The following is a 20,573-nucleotide window of genomic DNA, read 5'->3' as shown; positions in this document are numbered from 1 at the left end:
CTTGTGTTAAATTGTTACGACAGCTGCAAATAAAGGCTTTCGGCAAATGGAATATAGTCTGCTTTTCTCCTCCATGTCTGAGTTATGTTCATGAAATACAGTAAAGGGCAGCAGTTTCTGCTACAAGAGGTACTGTACAGCAGCAGCCATCTGGGAACCAAAGGGTTTCCAGTTCGATCCCCGGCTTCTTGTGGCTTACTGGCTTTGTGTCGAAATGTCCTTGATATTCGGATGAGCAGGATGGCACCTTGCATGGAAGACTTCGGAGTCAGTAGGGCGATATAGACACAATAAAATATCACAATATTTTTTTACCAAATACCTTGATATCAATATTGTGACGATAACATCACATTATGACGATAATATAATTTAAAAAAAATGATACGCTCACAAAGAAAAACACGTGAGCTTGTAAATCTGCAATTTGACCTTTTTGTAATAGATTTGAAAAGTAGGGCTTAAGACAATATTTATGCTATGATATTATGAAATCCAAAATCCCAGTGATATCTATTCTCATATGATATCACAATATCAATATAATATTGATAGGCCTATATTGCTCAGCCACAGCCGTCTGTCTGTCTGTCTGTGTGTCTGTGTGTGCGAGAGAGAGAGAGAGAGAGAGAGATTTTGTGCTTTGGATAAAGGCGCTACAGAAATGTAGACCATTTACCATACCGTTGCTGTCGCCTGTCGGGCAGAAACCTCTTATCTACATATTAAAACTTTTCGTGTTTTTTCGTAAATAAATGCCCTATACTTGATCATACTACAGCGTCACACAAAAGTATCAAAAATGGCAGATCTACACTGTACATGCTCGAAACATGGCGCGAAGCCTGAAAAGTTACAGTTTTGGACATCATATGAGGTTTCCACCCGACAGAGACGATGTAATATAGAACAAGGAATATGGTTGTATTCCTTGTATGGTATCTTTCTACTGCTGTGGTTCTGTAGCGCTTACAAAGCAAGGCAATCGCTGATCTCCAGAAGTCATTATTACATTCCTTGTACTAGATAATGGCATATTATGAAACAACAATGGAGGCCTAATGCTCCCAGATTTCACTTTGAGCTTTTCTTTTCTTTGTTCCATTTTTACGCAACTCCTGACATTCTCTACATTATTAAAAGTTTCTTTCAAGATATGGTACCATTCAGCTTGTTAAGCACAGAGAGAAGGGGAAGAGAGGGAGGACAGGAAAAAGGGATGAAGGGAAGGATGGAGAGAGTTGCAAATCAGCAGTGGTGGACAAAGTATATACTCAAGTAAATACTCGTTCAAAAGTACACATTAGTATGAAAAAACGAAAGTATAATTTTCTTTTTAATATAAATGCATTGCTGTATTGAAATTCAGAGCATGTCCTCTACGCATTGTGAGCTTGTAGATCGGCTTCATGCTATATCTGAAATAGCAAGTTAATTAATATTCTTTTGTGTTTGGGTCCCAAGAGTCCCTTCCTAGAAAAAGAGTGGAGTCAAAAGTACAATGGGCCCGATTCACTAAGCTGTTTACACCCATATTTTCAGTGTAAACAGCTTTATGGTCTTAAGTGGGGGGGTGGAGCAATGCAAAGAATCTTCCATATGAACGCATTTCTGAACCTTCAGGCAAAAATGAGGAACAACTGTGATCCGCACATATCACGGATTTACACACCCCTATGTGAATTGCACATAGTTTTTTGCATAGAGAAAATACACCCTCCTTTAGACATTTTATTTACACCCATATTTACACCGATATTTACGACCTGCTTAGTGAATCGGGCCCAATATTTCTATTTGAAATGTGCAGAGTGAAAGTCATGTGCTTGCAAAAAAAAACAGAGCAAAAAGGTACTTAAAGGTAGGGAAAGTGATCATATTTTGCTTAAAACCAATATTTTTTTGTTAAAATGTTAAAGCAATGTTATAGTTATCATTTAGTGTGTGTTCAGTAATAGGATTCTCCCCGTCTCTCTAGCTCTTTAATAAACAGAAAATACATTTTCAGGTGGGTTGCCAATTTCAGCCAATCAGGAGAGGATTGGCTCAAGCTTAAATTTTAAAGTGTTCCAGTTCCAATTTTGTCTGCTCATTTCTTAGTGTCATCACTTCCAATTTCACTTGTGTAATCTGTATCCTGTGGGTTCTCTCTGCTGATTGGATACAATTGGTATCCTGACCTGAAAATGCATTTTCTGTTAACTAAAGAGCTGGAGAGACAGGGAGAGACTCCTGTTACTGAACAGATCATCTTTTATAGAGCCATTTAACAAAACGATATCACTTACCCTACCTTTAAGTACAGTACTCAAGTAAATATACTGCACACCACTGCAAATCAGATAAGCACATCACAGACAAGAGATAAAAAGAAATAGAGGCTCTTGAGGCATTTTATAACATTTTTATTTAGTTCGTTCACAGCTTTACCTCTTTCTTCATTTGGTATGTTTACATCAACTCACTACCAGAGGAAAGAGAGAGAGGGGGGTGGGGGGGGGGGGGTGAAGTACAGTATGTGTGTGTGTGTGTGGGGGGGGGGAGCAGTGACAGAGGTGAAATATAGTAGATAAGAGACATGGAATGAGGAGCTGAAGTGAGAGAATAAGAGAGGGGGGAGGGGGGACGGAGTGGGTGACGGTGGAGGAGTGAAAACCATTGTATTTGAAAGAGATGAAGGGGAGGACGTCATCATAACAGAAACCTGTTCTTTGTTTCACCTTTAAATATCTACAGTGTACTTTAAAACCTCACAGGCTTGTTTGATATTTATACACAAACATACCGTATACATGTATAAAAAGCACAAAATAAATAGGAAGGTCGTGGCTGTGGGGAGAGGGTATTTTTCGTGTGTGCGTGCGTGCCTGCGTGCGTTTTTGTGTGTGTGTGTGTGTGTGTGTGTGTGTGTGTGTGTGTGTGTGAGAGCGGGCGTGTGGGGGCTTGGTGGAGATAAGTGAGGTGTATTATTAGGGGACGGGGGTTATTGAAGGAGGAGGCTAGCGTGTTAGCGGAGTGCGGGTCAATCAGGGAGCTGGAAAGTTCATTCCTTCACCAGGGTGGTGAACTCTGCAAGAAAAGAGAACAAAACAAATTTACAAACAATACAAACAATACAAACACCACTGCCGCTAGAGGGCGCTATCCCCCTGGGTCACAGGGTTATATTTCCCATATAATATCATAGGGTCTCAATAGCATTGTGGCCAGGGGTCATCAATGTGTCCGTACATGGACAAATGTGTCCGTGGCAAGACTTGGCCTTGACCGTGGCAATTTTTTATTTTTTTACATATAACATAATGTTGTCATTTTGATCATAAGACCCAATTACTGAATGTCCAGGTTTTCCTCAGAATATGTTTGACACTGATTTACTATGACACTATGTTACATTAAGATATAGGACAGTGGTTCTCTAACTTTTTATTGTCAAGGACCCCCATAACTCTGATAATGTGTGTGTACCTTCCACGCCAATCTTTCCGTCTCCGTCCTTGTCGGCTGCATTTAGAAACGCTTTGGTTTCCTTGTCTGTCAGGTCTCTGCCATCTTTGGAAAAACCTTGCAGGACAAATCTTCAGGAGAGAGACAGAGAGAGAGAGAGAGAGAGAGAGGGAGAGAGGGAGATACGGAAAGAGAGGGAGAGAGAATCAATGTGTGTCAAACAGCATAGATAGGAGTGTGTGTGCGTGCGTGCGTGAGTGCGTTTGCATGTACTTTAATTCTTCTTCCTCTATGTAGCCACTGTTGTCTGCATCTATTATCAGGAAGGCCTTCTTCACTTCATCAGCAGACTTGGACTTCAAACCCACCATCTCAAAGAACTTGGCAACGTCAAATGATTCAGGAGCTGCTCACACACACACGCGCACACACACACACACACACACACACACACACACACACACACACACACACACACACACACACACACACACACACACACACACACACACACACACACACACACACACACACACACACACACACAAGAAATATAGAATATACACGTAAGAATATACACGTTCACAAGAACATAACTTAAAAATAGAATATACACTCATACTGTACATTCATAATAGACACACATGCACATTATAGCTCAAAGTTCGGGAAGAACTATCACCCGGCAACTGTTATTGTGATGGTTATTGTGGTATTGTGTGATTTTAAGTTACAGTACATTGAAGTTACTACTGCTGCTATATAGACAAGGTGTGTCTGAAATAATGCATGCATGCTTTACATGCATAATATACATACATCTACTATATTTATTCAGTAATATGTAGACAAATATACGCACACATACAAAAACACACACAAACGCTTACACAACTACACACAATCTGAGTGAAACCACAAAATAAATTGGTCATTATTACTGAAGCACATTCCGTGCTGATCTTAAGGAGAAGGCCCATGGCCAAAAGTTAATTGTAATGAGGTTTTAATTAGTGGTTTTCTAAAAGCACGAGGGATAGAGATTTAGGACATGTGTTTGCTAGAGGTTCCATCACTTCTACTTCAGAGATCGTTGTCTGCCTCAGGACTGTGCCTTGTTGGCATAACACACACACACACACACACACACACACACACACACACACACACACACACACACACACACACACACACACGCACACGCACACGCACACGCACACACACACACATATTCTTGTGTATCAACTGCCATACTGTACAGTTGATACGCTTATGCTGTTTTACTATTTCTATTGTTATTCTATGGAAGCTTGTACGCTAATAAAATATCTGTATAATCCGTTTAATAATCGAATCTGTTTTGTTCGAAGTGGCTGTGTAATAAACGTACAATGAGGTGGTCATAAACCCCTTGTACATTCCTGTACATTATCTCTTACATAATAATGAAGGAGATGGTGTTAATGCTGGACAAAATGATTTTCTTAATTTAACTCAGAGAGTACAAATGGAAACTTAAGTATCTGTAATGCAGAGAGTGTACAGAAGGAAGCAAATGGACCCTTACAGATCCATTTGTTTCCACTTGTACACCAGAGTTAAGTGAACACTGGTGACACTGGTGTTGATATTAAGCACTTAAAGCCTATACTTGGTTGACCGGAGTCCCTCAGGGCGCTATACTATAGTGATCTTTCAGTTTTTGCGGTGCATTCAATTATCTTCGCTGAAAATAGCCGATCGACAAGCTACGCGTTGCAGCGTGACACCTTGTGAGCTTGTAGATGAGCTATTTACTGCAAGAGTTTTCCCCAGAATTCAGATGCTGCTGTTTACGTGTTTAAAGAGCAATCATCCAACCTCCATTCAGCACAGTAATAGAGGTGTTTGTTGTACACTCTGAGATCCTAGAGTCCTGTTATTGTTCAGCATTTGGAAAAACACGTTACCTGCGAATGCATCTAAGGCTTTCTTGATGTCGTCAGCGTTGAGGATGCTGTTCATTGACATCTTGGCTGCTTGAAAATACAGGGGAAGAAGTAGAGAGAGAGAGAGAGAGAGAGAGAGAGAGAGGGGGAGAGAAAGAAAGAGAACAATTAGCAATTCATTGCATATTTTGGGTTTTCTAAACTTGCGTATACAACACATCGAACTCGACTGATCTGAGTTAGAAAGACAGAGCTAGATAATGAGCGGAGGGAGAGGGACGGAGACAGGGAGGGAGATGAAGATAGAGAATGAGACGGGGGAGAGAGAGAGAGACATAAGGACAAAAGGACAAGACAAGGGAAGAGAGGGGGACAAGGTTAAAAACCAGGTCATCAGAGAGCAGTGAGGGAACACAGCAACACTCTCACATTACAGCACTCAGAAATGGAGCAGGAAAACGAGGACAAGCCAGATGGAGGTGAAGAGAGATAAGAGGAATGAATTAGCCACGATGGGGAAGGTGGGAGAGAGAGGGAGGGAGGGAGGCCAGGAGGAAAGGGAAGACTTTCCAGTGGAAGAGAGGCAGATGGAGCCCACGGGAGGGATGAACAGCGGTGAACGGTAGAAGGAGGAAGGGATGAAGCGAAGGATGGAGAGATGGAGAGAGGCGCGAGTAAGCAGAGCTAGCACTAAGCGAGAGGCAGGCAGGAAAGGACGTTTGGTCACGGCAGCAGCAAGGTATTGCGGGTTGCTCTCTCCATTTCATTTCTGTCCTATCAGTGAAGTGTCATAAACCATGGTGGAGAGAACGAATCAAACATAATCATAAATGGAAGGTTGGGGGGGTGGCAGGATGACAGAAAGCAGGGGGGGGGCGGATGAAAGAGGAGAGGTTAAGGTGTGCGGAGGGGTTGGGGGTAGAGGGATGGATTGAGGGAGAGAGGAATTAAGGAAAAGAGGGAGAGAGGGAGAAAGGTGTGGGAGGGAAGACATGGGAATGATGTACTGTAGCAAACGGATAAAAAGAGGCAGCAGGAGTCTGGCATCCCGATTTTGGGCATGCCATCATAGGCTCACCAAAAACAAGAACAATTTAGATTTCTTTTTTCAAAAGTAGCTGATCTACAAGCTCACAATTTGTCGCAGTGTGACACGTTGTGAGCCTGTAGATCGGCTGTTTGTGGTTAAAGCGGTTAAATGGGATGGAGGGAGGAGGAATGCTGCACTCCGTTTCATCAGAGCAGCGCTACGAGGGAACGCGTGGCGAATGGCCAGCAGGCCCATTCAGCAGGAGTTTAGCAGCACATCTCGGCCGGCCTGCCGTGGTCCAAATACCACAGGGGAGAGAACGCAACTAACTGGCCACAAGCACCCCTGCAGGCCCCGGGGGCGATCCTCGTGTCTCACACTTTGAAAGGCGATAGGGGTGAACTGCAGCCCCTTGGCTCTCACTCTGCGTTATTATGACTAGAGAACACGATCGCTGCTTGTGAAATCGTCACCTTGGGCAACCTCGACGTACACATACCCCCACTGCTGCTGCTGCTATTGCAGGCAAACACATACACTACTGTATGTGCGAATATCACACATGCGCTCGCGCATACACACACACACACACAAGTTACAATGATGTACAGTATTCAAAGACGACTCTGGAGACGTGGGGTGTTGAAGGGATGAATGGCACAGGGATTATAATATCCTGTATTCTGATATCCTGCAAGAGTATTTATACGACTGTGGTCCGAGGATAGTTTACTCCAGAATCCAATTCACTCCAGAACTGCAGGATATGCACACCCACACACACACACATACGCACACAGCACACACACACACACACACACACAGACGCGTGTGCACACACTCAGAAGTCGCATGACCATACAAACCACATAAACGTATACAGTACGGTATATACACACAAACGTGTATACATAGTGTACTGTAGGTGCTAAGTAGCCTGGCATCTCATCTTGTCAGTGGTGTAAAGTACCTACCTGTAAGTACATTTACTCAAGTACTGTACTTAAGTACAATTTTGAGGTACAGTACTTTTACTTTACTGGAGTATTTCCAATTGTCTATACTTTTACTTCTACTCCACTACATCTCAGAGGCAAATATTGTACTTTTACTCCACTACAATTATTTGAAAACTTTAGTTACTAGTTACTTTGCAGATGTAAATTATTACATTATAAAACATACATTAACCACTTCAGCCCTATTTTATACCAAGGCTATTTTAAAATAGCCAATCTACAAGCTCACAGCGCGTCGCATCGTGAGACGCGTTGTGAGCTTGTAGATCTGCTATTTTCAAAAATGTTTGTACTTTTACTTTTGGTACGTTTTGATACCAATACTTTTGTACTTTCACTCAAGTAAATGTTTAATTCCGGACTTTTACTTGTAACAGAGTACTTCTACATTGCAGTATCAATTATTTTACTTAAGTAAAACATTTGAGTACTTTTCCCACCACTGCATCTTGTGTAATAGAGGTGAGAAGGGATATTGAGGCCTCTCTCGGGTCCTCAATAGAAAGGTCATGGTGCTGTGACTGAATCCCCATGATTAAACACTTGAATCCCAGCATCCATATGGGGGAGGGCATTAGCCCAAAATAGCCGATCTACAAGCTCGCAACGCATAGAGATTTGATGTGGACGGGGAAAAAGCGGTCCAAGTACAGAGCCAACTCAGGTCCAGTTGTAAGTGGTTAACTACTTTTCAACCTGGCTTCCCCAGTTTGGCCATGTCATTATAGCTGAATATTTTCACACATTTCAAAACAAAAATAGCGAAAATAAGAGATCTTAAGTGATGCGTTGTGAGCTTGAAGGTCAGCTATTTTCGCTATTTGACGTATGATGAAGAAAAGGGCTCAAGTGGTTAACGTGTTGTATGTGTCTGCAAGATACAGAAGAGTTCTCCATGCCACTATGTCCAGTAGCATTCATCTGCCCTTCAGTATACTGTCCCGGCAAGATGTCAGAACCAAAATGGCCAATACAAGTATCCTTTATATTAAAATTCATGCAGAATGCTTGAAGTATTTTCTACGGTATGATACAGAAAAATGCAGCAAGCTGCCAAAAAAAAAAAACCTCTCTACAATATTTTGCCATATATTGTTCATTCCACAGTGCTGTAGTTCATTTAACATAGCAACACAACATTACATGTGCCAAGTATTATTTAATAACACATCTGGCAGAGTTGAGGGTTTGGATCACACCAAGGTCAAATTGGTTCTTTTGTGAAGCGGCACATCATGGTATTACTACTGCCTATATAACCAGGAAAATGTCTTTCTTTGAAGTCATCTACAGCAAATTGCAAGCAAGATTATAGCTATAAACACATTTAGCTTAAATTTAAGTTTTCAGAAAGTTTGAGGATACACAATGCTGGTCAGTTAGACGAAATGCGAAAACTTTTAGTGAAAACAGACACATCAGCTTAGTTCGGCATGGTTTACTCTCGCGCAGTCAAACAAAAGTCACTGTTGTACTGCGAGTTATATATGCATGCTCCTACAGATACTAGCGTTATCTAACACAAAAACATACTGAGTTCTGCACAGTTAGATCAATACTGGATAATGTGGCCACACACTCCATTCTCTTATCATTACAAGGGATTGGCCTGCATTCTGTGACCTCCACCACAAAGCCATCTAAAGGGAGACAGAAACAATTTGCTGTGGAATGAGGACGATAACGTAGCTGTCGAGCAGTATGTCCAAATCTGTTACTTTTCAGGAAATTGCTAAAATTATTTGTGTTCCAATGGATCCAATTATCATTTAGTCACAAGCTATTGTTAATACTTTTCATTGGCAGACAGACTTAATCAACCTGGCGTGCCTATTTTGAGCATGTCGTTATAGGGAACATTTTTCAAATATATATTTTTTAAAGGTTCTAATATAGCAAAAATAGAAGATCTACACTACAGTCTCACAAAGTGTTGTAATATGTGCGTGCGTGCATGCGTGCGTGCGTGTGCGCGTGTTCTTTCCTTTAAATCCCTAACTGGGTAAAACGTTTTCACAAGCATCAACCTGACTCTACAAAGGTTATCATATGATAAAGCATAACAAATACATTTAGGTGCCAACACATGCACAGTACAGTAATGTACATATGCACATTTATGAAAAAAAAAGAAAAACTAAAGCGAAATATGGAGATACAAAGTCTCTGCTCTGCCCGACAGCAACAATATGATTGATGTTCGCTCAGTGAGTGTGTCAACCCAGAATCAAAGGCTTAAATGAAAGCATGAAGACTCATTGTTGAGTTGTTGTTGTTGTTTTTTGTTTTGCAGTATAGGGAGTTTTTGGCCCCAAGCAATAACATGAAAGACATTCCCTGTTATTTTTGTGTTGCTTTTCCTTCTGGCTATATGTTTCAGATGAACAGTTATTGTATTTGTAAAGGACTTTCTTTTGAAATTCCTACTAAAATATTAGCTAAATGGATTTACTGTAATTCATCCTTAAGTCCGGTCAGTGGTAGTTTTAGTACTATGTCTCAAGCCTAATTTATACTTCATTATATCGCCATGTAGCAGGTTGAAAAGAATAGAGAACAACGTGTGTGTGTGTGTGTGTGTGTGTGTGTGTGTGTGTGTGTGTGTGTGTGTGTGTGTGTGTGTGTGTGTGTGTGTGTGTGTGTGTGTGTGTGTGTGTGTGTGCGTGTGCGTGTGTGTGTGTGCGCGTGTGTGCTTAGCTGCAACACATGCTGCAGTTAAGTTGTTTGCTCCTTTAAATCCCTAACTGGATTAAAAGTTATTATCACACAAGCATAAACCTAACTCTGCCAAGGTTATCTGTACAGAACTGTATCAATGGCACTATTCGCTCCATACAGTACTGTATGTGTTATTTACTATCATCTGTTAGTCCATTCTATTGCTGCGCTTGCTTTATTTCTAAGCCCATTCATGTCTAACAAATACACATCCCTATCTCCTTGGGTATGCTAGTATCTACCCCTTCAATCTGGCTATTATCTTCCTAGTCAGAATACATCACACTATACAGTACCTAGATTCTGTATCATTAATGTCATCCAAGGGGCCTTTCTTTCTCCATGAAAATGTATTATTCAGGAAGGTTGACCATTGCGGTCAACTATCTCTTTTTGACAAACATTACAATGCTTTTTCACCAGGCTGGCTTAGTCACACAAGGTTAGAAATTGGTCTGTGTTTAAGTAGCACTACTAGCAGCGAACTACGAGGAATAAATATAGCATTTTCATGAGGATATTGGATTTTACTGTAGCTCTTTGCTGCGCTGTACACAAACTTGATTGACCTTCTGGCTTTGGGAGACTGCCGTTGTCCCTGTGTGCTAAGTCACGCTGCCCTCATGGCTATCTCTTGGACTGGACCATAGAACCACCTCTACCCGTGTGTGACTGCAACAACAGCTGCATGTGTGTGTGTGTGTGTGTGTGTGTGTGTGTGTGTGTGTGTGTGTGTGTGTGTGTGTGTGTGTGTGTGTGTGTGTGTGTGTGTGTGTGTGTGTGTGTGTGTGTGTGTGTGTGTGTGTGAGAGCGTGAGAGAGAGAGTAGCAACTGTCAACTGATGAGGAGATCGAGGGCTTAAGGGAGAATGCACTTGCGGAAACTTGAGCCAGCCACACTTGTTTTATCATTGCGGCCAGCATGTTAGTTATCATCTGACTGAATAAAGGAAAGAGATGTATTCATATGAGTATGGGTGAGACAGAAAGCAAGTGATGAGAGGGAGAAATAACAGACATATAGATACAGTATACTGTAGATGCTATATGTGGCCTTGGTATTATGACTCTCCAATGTCACCTCATACTCACATCGTATCGTGTTCTTCAAAATTTAAACTCACATAAGCAATATTGGGATTGCTTTTGTATTTGTTTTCTTCACATTACAAAGAAATTGTTAACAGTCTTTGCTTTTGATGCAGAATAAAATATTACACTATTGTGTACATAGAACAGCTCAAGCAAATGACTGAATGAGAAAGGTCATTTTGATTACATTTAGGGATGCTATATTGTGGCCATATAATGCACTTTAATGTCAGTGAGGATTTGTTAAAAGTGCTACAGTAGAAGCTCAGGCCTTGATGAAGACATTTGAACATGCTCTTCTTCAGGCCCTGGCTTCTAAAGGATAGGCCACTGTCCCAGCTAAAAAGAGAAAGACAATAGATTCGATATAATTGTTTATCTTCTGAAAAACATGACAAACAAGCATAGCACAATTGTTTGAAACTTCAATTGTAGAAATCCAAATCCTCAGGCAATTTTAAACAGGACTTTTTCCAGGCAATTAATTTAGGCTCCACCATTTGGCAGTACAATTTGTTTATCCAGGCTTATTGTAGGGTACCATAACAGCACATTTATTTAGCATTCATTTGTAAAGTTGGCAAGCTTATGTAATATTGGCTACTTTTAGCTAATGTCTATGGATGAAACTTACTCAAGTACTGTATCATAGCCCATGTGACTTAAAATTTGCCTACTAGTCACATACAGTAGCATTGTCTCAAAACAGGCCAACTGATTTGACCCCGCCTGTGAGGTCATAAGCGATACCTACTTTGTATATTCCCTCCCGTTTTTCAGTTCCAACACTTTTTTTACTTTTTCCACAGAACTAGGAGATAACATGCATAGAAACTGGCTCAATAGCGCCACGTGCCAAATAAGGACAATGTGGTATTGCAGGTGAAAGTACTTTATAAGCCAGAGAGAAGTTAGTTGGAATGAGTATATCTGAAGCTTGATAGGCTCAAACCTTTTGAAAAACGTTTGAGGCACATAAACAATATGATATTAAATATTATTTTATTCTTTTTAATTTGTGGTGTCGGTCCTTTAAAGGTTAAGACCACTTTGGTAGAGGTTTGGGTTGTGTAGTTACCTTGCCATGAGGTAACTCCAAAGGTGGGCAAGAAATCAAAAATAATTGCTACATTGATTAGAAATTGATAATTCAAAAATATGCTCCTCATTGACTTACATTGTATGGTAAAACAGCTCTCAAAGTCACTATTTTAGCACATAAATGAACACGAACAAAGCTGATTCAGACAATATAGAGCATCACCAAACCCAGTACTGTTTGTTTTTTTAATAAAAATGTCAACTTCCTGTTGATTTTACTATTTGAAGATCTGGATCCGGATCCGCGGATCCAGTCCAGGTTTTCTACTTATTAAAAATGGCAAAATCAACAGGAAGTTGACATTTTTATAATAAAAAAAAACAGTACTGGGTTTGGTGATGTTCTATATTGTCTGAATCAACTTTGTTTGCGTTCGTTTACGTGCTAAAATAGTGACTTTGAGAGCTGTTTTACCGTACAATGTAAGTCAATGGGGAGCATATTTTGAATTATCAATTTCTAATCAATGGAGCAATTATTTTTTATTTCTTGCCCACCTTTGGAGTTACATCATGGCAAGGTAACTACACAACCCAAACCTCTACCAAAGTGGTCTTGCCCTTTAAGGACGGATATTTTACCATAGAGCGCCGAGGTCTGTCACAGTGTAATTTTTTGTATTGGAATTTCCAATGGGGAATCTTAGATCGCGTCATATAAGAACTGTGTTCCAAAAATAAACAAACCACAGCAGCGATTTACTCATATGGATACAGTATGAAGCATCAACTGACGGTGAAAAATTTATACTAATTTATACAAAATGTGCACAAACTTTTTTTTATTTCTCCAAACACAGACATCAAATTGCCAGGGTAGTTTGTTTATTTTTGGAACACAGTTCTTATATGACGTGATCTAAGATCTATTTCCAATACAAAAATTTACGCCATGACCCAGGGCAGTGGGAGTGACATCAGGACTTTGTTACTCTATTCTGATTATTTTGTATTCAGAAGATGGAGATAAAGTCCAGAACGCTCCCATAAAATACTTTGGTTAGTGTACAAAAGGCCAGTAAATATTGCCCTCAAACTATTTGTTAATAATTATTGTCTATCTATTGTTTATTTTATTGAGTGTGACATATGCAAATGTCACACTCGATAACAGTCTTGATCCAAGGCTAATTATTTTCAGACAGATATTTGTGTTCAATGCTTAATTCATGTCAGTAGCATTTTTGAGTCAGGTAATTTCATGTGCTACCTAATTTATGTAACACTTGGAGTTAGGACTTAGGACCCAGAAGCCAGGTGTGGTCAATTAGTGCCTGCTGCTGTGCATCATTCATTAACTGTAAGTACCATTGTTTGTGATGCTATATCATTATTATTTGTACAATTTAGTTGAAATTGCTTATTGTTTATGTAGAAAATGCATTCAATATCACCTTTTCAATGTATGCTTCAAATGTTTTACTCAACCACTTTGCTTGATTATCCTATAACATTATTGTTTGCATGTTGCTTAGTATTAACATTTCATGCATTTCTGCTAATTGGAAATTGTTAATTATTTAATTAGTCATCTTTGTGAACGCCTTTTACTTTCTTTGATATTTTAGAACCACACATAACAGAACAGAGTGGTGCATAATTGTGATATAAGACTGTAAAAAAATCCTCAGTTAAACAGACATCATCCTTGTGTTCTGACTGGACATTCTGTGGAGGCATTCTGTGGTGCTGTGTCATTGTTCCGACGGCGCATTGTTCCGACGGTTACTAACCCTAACCCTAACCCTAACCGCATGCGGAAGCCACGTAGTCGGAGAAATGGGATGTCGGACTTCGGGCAGTCCCCCATTCGGTAAGCATTCTCACAATTCCTTACAGTTAGTTATTCTTTTTTCAGTTGTATATTTTTCAACCAAAGGACAGCTGCATTTCACAACAGTGCCACAGTAATGCTGCAACTGCTTCTTTTCAGAGACTCCCTTACAGACCATGCCAAGGTGAATTGTCTGTTAACCCAAGTCGCTAATGTTAGCTAGCTAAATGTTTTCCACCAATACACCTTTTTCACGCAGCCATATTGACCTGAAATTGTAGGGTGCACAAGTGTTACCAATACTAATTAAGTTCGGTTCTATTTAGTGTAGCCTTTCCAATGAGCATGCACAATATAGCATCACCCTGACTCTGTTTGACCTGAATGGAACAGAACCTTAATTAGTAGTATTGATAACACCTGTGTTTACCCTACTATTTCATGACATTGTGGCTGCTGTGAAAAAGGTTAGGCTGTATAAATGCAGCAGGAAATATCACCTTTAGGCAAGCGTATCGGCTGCCTCCACCACTGCACCCCATTTCGACTGCTTGCTCTCATTTCAACATCAAATGCTAGTGCAGGTCACAGAGCTATGGTGCAGGTATGTTTCCCCAGCCTCACTATTTTTTTAATGATTGTTTGCTATGTTTTGGATATGTGAACTTCACAATTGGTTTTGTTATTTGAGCCTTTGTGCTACCACAGTCACTTCCACATTGACGGATAGCCCCATCACACTTTTGTGAACAAGATGTTTAGTTGTTTAGTTGTGTTGGGAGAGCTACAGTAACTGCTTATTGCAGGTAGCCTTTCCGCTGTAATGCAATGTCCATCAGTGCCCTGTTGCACACACTGAATAAAATAGGTGTTGTTCTCATTGCAGTGATCTCTGCATCGTCGAGACGGACAATATCATGAATTAAGCATCCCTGCTCCTGTAGAGACTGGCCACGCTCCTGCTTTGCGCCTATCATTACAGTATGATTGTTGTACCAAAAAAGTACTATTGTACTTGACACGTACCAGCTTGATCATTTAACAGGTGGGGAGTCATAATGTGTAACCAGTTGCACTTCTCAACCATATAATTTATATAAGTTTTAGTATTATTAGTAACTATTTCAAGGTGCAATTCCCACCTTGTTACACAAACATATGCATTCCACCCTTAGCCCTGCAAGGACAAAATAAAAAAGCTACCTCACTAGACTTGCAACTGAAATGCTAGATGTTATTATTTTAACATCTGAGTCAAACACATTTTGTTGTGTTGACTCATAGAGACCTCAATGATTTTTATTCTGTTGATAACGCTGCTATCTCAGTTGCCATTGTGATCTTGAGTTGTTTTTATTGTCTGTTTCAAAGGGTGCCTATTCGTGTGCATTTTTATATAGATGTTTATCAATTTGACAGAATTGTTGCCATGGCTGTCAAGGACAATGAGGATGCCCATCAAACAAACCCACGTGGAACACAGGTAACACAAGTTTGCATGCACGCACACATGTTAATACACACACATTTATGCTTGCATTCATTACAAACAATATATCACGCACAATTTGCAATTTAGGCATTTAGCAGACTCTTATCCAGAATGGCTTACAAGTATAAGATCAGAGTAAATGGTATAAAACCTAGTCAACAAATGATGGTAAATGGTAAGTAGAGTGCAAAGAAGAAAATTTAGTGTGTCAAAGTAACTAGGATACCAAGTAAACATCAATCCTAGCTGTCTAAACACACACACACAATGCCAGAGCAGTGGCAGAAGCACAGTACCACAAAGTAAAGGCCATAATAACAGCCGTGAGGGTGAGCAGTGGGGATCATCTGGCTGTTATCACCAAAAGTCCAACATATAATCTCCTGGCAGGTGGAGGACAGAATAGCCTAGCCAAACAGTTACAGAATGACCACAACAATAGCTGTGTGTGTGTGTGTGTGTGTGTGTGTGTGTGTGTGTGTGTGTGTGTGTGTGTGTGTGTGTGTGTGTGTGTGTGTGTGTGTGTGCGTGTGCGTGCGTGCGTGTCCTTAGCTTTAAATTATTTTGTGAGAGTGTTACTGTTTGTTGCTTGTGTATGATCCAACACGTGTGTGTGTGTGTGTGTGTGTGTGTGTGTGTGTGTGTGTGTGTGTGTGTGTGTGTGTGTGTGTGTGTGTGTGTGTGTGTGTGTGTGTGTGTGTGTGTGTGTGTGTGTGTGTGTAACCCACCCACACAACATATCTTGGGGTTATTTAGAGTCCAACACTCCCAGGTCACGTCGTAGACGGTAGTAATGTGTGGTCGAGTGGTGAATGAGTCTATACTCAGAGACAAAGCTTTTAGGTGAAAGAGTCCACATCGGCAAAAGAGCCTCTTTCTCCATCCTCACTGGAGCATGCAAGCCATAGGAAATAAAGGCTTTAAGCTGTGTTCCGTTTATGCTCAGCACATGTGGATGTTTAGAAACTAGAAACTATGTCTTTTCACTAGGTTAACCTCATGAACCCTAGCTTCCCCATTCTGGATGGTGAAAATTCAGCGAAAATAGCTCACAGTGTGTTGTGACGTGTTGAGAGTTTGTAGAGCGGCAATTTTCGGCAAAGACAATTTTGTTGGTAAAAAAAACAAAAGGAGCAGACCAAGAGTAGTATTTAAGTGGTAGCAATACAAATTCTCATTCTCATTCTTCATTTTTATGAGAGAGAAGAATAGCGGTATGCATGATTTGTAGATAATAGTGCAAGGCTGTATTGCTTATTCATCATGGGTTTGCCTACATTATATTTTTATAACAGTAAGATTGTAGCTGTTTGGCATTAGAAGTGCCCAATAACATTTGTCTTGTTCTAAAAACATACATAGTTATATAAAATATGTTGTTTAGGTACTGAGAGGAAGTAACTTAGTGTAAAGCATAAATATCCATTATCGTAATTGAGTTTAAAAACAGCCACATGGGTGCCAAAAGAGACTTCTCTTCCAGGAGAGCTGAGTTAATGGTCCCTGAAAAGAGACAGAATTCCCTGTTTCCACTCTTACACAATGAGCCATAATCCAGTGAAGTCACTAATGTACTGTAAGTAAGTGCCCACCCATGTGGGGCAACAGTAATCCTAAACAAATACCACACATGTCAATACGCAATCAGAATGCATCACATTAGCATAAAATATCAAACAAAATTAAGACATAAATTCCATTAAATCCTCCATTTGCATTTATAGCATCAACACTAGGGTCCTAACAGTCATACATATTTCATTGTGACACTCCCCCAAACAAAACAATGCATCTTCTTTAATTAACAGGGACCGCATCCAGTAAAGCGGCTTCGCTGTCTCTATGAATATTCATGGGGTCTGAGTGCTTGAAAATGCAACGTTTTTATCCTTCCTACAGCGATCACTGACAGAATCGTAATCAGCCAGGGGTACTGTCTCAAGAGGGACTTTTGACAAAATATGCTTTTCACTGCATCAGCATTTTGGCATCATTTAGCATTCCCCCCACTTTCTCAGTGTAAGTTGAAAGGCTTGGCAGTGCACTGGTTTGGCGTAGGGCGGGATACTAAAGTCAACTGCCATTACGTATAATTAAGATTCGACCTTGAAGAATATCACAACAAGTAACGACTAACAGCTAAATTTCACCTTTGCATGTTATTTCTTTGGCAAACCGTTGCTATCGGAAAGCAATTACCTTGTTGATGGTCCTTGCCCCTGTATCTTAATCTAATCTCACTCCACAGAGAAAGGCTGTAAGAGGGCAAATTGCATTTCTCCCCACGTTTAACGTTGCCTCAAACTCTCTGCAACCGCTTCCCTATTAGTTGCGGCTGACAGTGGTTGTGATTGTGGTGCGGAAATTGATGCTCTCCAATCCATTTGCAAGAAATACACGCGTTCCTGAGCTGAAAAGAATCACAACAACTATATGTTTTGGAAAATGTTATTTTATACAGTATTCCTATAATGCTTGCCATTGAGTTATTGTGGTATGAAGTTGAACAGAAGTTTCTATTCACACGTCTAGTATTAAGAGTAGGCCTAATAAACTTTTATTCCTTAGCATATCTGTTAACACTGGAGAAATTGGCCCAGAACTAAAGTGACCGCAGAGCATCCCAACCTAGAGAGTTGCAGTCTATTCCCAAAGTAAGTTATTCTCCGAAACAGGCAGGTTATTCACAGACACATTTAACCTAAACTTTGTCATCACATCTTACAAACGTCCCCCTCTCTTAAAAGTATTTCAGCCAGTTTACTGTATATATTGTATCTTAAAAAACACGTCTCTCACACTTGGAATGCTCTTACCTGGGGTGCTGAGACGATAAAGGGGGCCGTGTTGGTGCTGGAGGGAGGTGAGGTAAAGAGGCAGAGCCTCTGCTCTTTCTGTTTTATACGCCTCCTGGTCGACTATTTTAGGATGAAAATGGGAACCCCGTCCAGCGTGGGGCAGTAATGGAGGGCTGTGAAGGTCGTATTGCTTTCCCCCGCAGCACTCTGGCTAATCAAACTTTACTATTAATATTCAAGCTGTCATTCCAGTCCTGAATCCTTTCCTATGCTCCTTACTCTCTTTCTCACATCCCCTCCCCTTCTTCTGTCTTATCGCACCCTCCCTCCTTCCACCCATTTGAGTTTGCTACTGGGGATGCAAGCAATTCTAAGCCCTCACTCCAGTCCTCCTGCGAGTACTTGTCTGATGGGGGGCTCTGCTCATGATTGACGCTGTCAAGCTGCTCATCCATACACTAAATTACTTTGAAAAGTCTAAAGTCTGCCACCCTCTCACATCTACAACACATTAAAAGAGTTTGAAAAGAGTTTGAAATCTGACACCTTCTCACAGGTGTCATTGCCTATAAGATGTTGATGGTGTAAAATTGTCTTGAGAGGATATAACAAATGCTTTACGTCTGGCACTGGTCCTGATGGTGATAAAGCCTTAAATTAAAAACAGTTGAATCTTAAATTAAAAGTACACTGTAGTAAGAAATGAAGTATAGTGCTGTCCCATGATGAACTGTTCAACTGACTGGAATTATTTTTCAAATTTTCATATTGCTGATCCAGAATCAGTCCTTAAAGGGAAACGTTTTTTTGACCTAAAGTCCCATTCTGACCATAATACTGTGTGGGATAAAATACCTTCTGTGTGTTCCTCCCACAAAGTGTATGCCTGTGACGTCAACCACGTCATTTAGCATCATTGGGCTAATGCGTCACATGAATGCTCCTCGCACAAATAATGCAACCCACGCCCCCATCGCCCTACATCGCCCTACATCGCTTAACAGCAAGACAGGCATGCCAACAGCAAGGCCTTGAGGCCTGTAAGGCACACCTGAGTGAGCCGTCAAGTGACTGCTCAGTGCGAGTACCCCAACACCGAGCAGCCATTAGCCTCGCACATTGACGAGCACGCTGTCTGAGTTGGCAAGCTGTGGTGGACGGAATAGGTTAACCTCTTTAGAAATTGCACATTCGTAGTACTTGAGAATTAGGTGCACATTAGGCTAGCTAACAAGGTACATTACATAATGTAAACAGACTGGCTGCAAGCATTACTTCCATGCAGACAAAGAGAGGGCAGTGTAGCCAAAGATCGGGGAGTGGTTTCCATAATGTGTTCATGGGAATAGCGTGCATGCAATGTCAGGTGAAAAGAAGCGACTGGCGACTTCACGTGCGTAACCATCCTTCCTTCAAACATACTGTGCACTACGCATTTGTCTTTCCCTAACATAAACACACACACATAAGGATGGATAGACTTCCTCTCTTTCTCTGCCTCTCTTTCTGTCTTGCTCTCCTGATCCTTTCCTCTGCCAAAGCTTTTTATATCATCCTGCTTTTCCCAAATTAAAAACACATTCACTTTGCTGCACGCATGCATGCACGCACACACACACACACACACACACACACACACACACACACACACACACACACACACACACACACACACACACACACACACACACACACACACACACACAGACACACACAATATGAGCTCCTCCGCCATTTTGCTTTACTAGATTAAGACACAGAGAGCCTATACGGTCCGCTATGTAGGGCCAACGCAATGACTCTGTAGGGAAGGAATCCACAGGGGAGTCCTCATGACTCCCCGCGGCTATAACCCCAACAATAAAGCACACGGAAATGGAGAGGGTATACGTCTCCCTGCTACAGGGACAGCACACCCTGCTCAGGAATCCTCCTAGAGGATCATTAATGGATATGTACTGAGCCGAGCGATTACAGGACACTGCAAACATCAGCTGTTTCCAGCATTGGTATTGCCAAAGTGCCTTTCTCTTTGACCTTTTTCAGAGGCTTAGTATGGGAGAGGCCCAAGTAAAACTTGGACTCTCCCCCTTGTTAATCTCCTCAGAGCCATCCCTTTTCTGGGCTAGTTTTGACACGGCTTCCCCTTTAGCCTCGATCTCCAGGCTTTTATTG

At 41.0% G+C, this 20,573-nt stretch overlaps 1 protein-coding gene across 2 annotated transcripts; it reads right to left on the bottom strand.

Annotated features, from left to right (window-relative positions):
* Positions 1 to 2,388: 2,388 nt before the first annotated feature.
* Positions 2,389 to 18,618, bottom strand: pvalb6 (parvalbumin 6). 2 transcript variants are annotated; one of them, XM_080446374.1, is made up of 5 exons: positions 18,417 to 18,618; positions 5,397 to 5,465; positions 3,721 to 3,853; positions 3,469 to 3,578; positions 2,389 to 3,069 (listed from the first exon to the last, which is right to left on the bottom strand). In XM_080446374.1, the coding sequence occupies exons 2-5, from the start codon at positions 5,455 to 5,457 to the stop codon at positions 3,044 to 3,046; spliced, it is 330 nt and encodes a 109-aa protein (XP_080302500.1). In that variant the 5' UTR covers positions 5,458 to 5,465; positions 18,417 to 18,618; the 3' UTR covers positions 2,389 to 3,043. The 2 variants fall into 2 exon arrangements, with proteins under 2 accessions (XP_080302500.1, XP_080302499.1); XM_080446373.1 differs by having other exon boundaries at positions 5,397 to 5,462; positions 18,417 to 18,617.
* Between the last annotated feature and the right edge of the window lie 1,955 nt (positions 18,619 to 20,573).

This window comes from Gymnoscopelus braueri (assembly GCF_963280865.1).
Source record: "Gymnoscopelus braueri genome assembly, chromosome: 13".
NCBI classification, from domain to species: domain Eukaryota; kingdom Metazoa; phylum Chordata; class Actinopteri; order Myctophiformes; family Myctophidae; genus Gymnoscopelus; species Gymnoscopelus braueri.
This window is presented reverse-complemented; position numbering and strand designations above follow the sequence as displayed.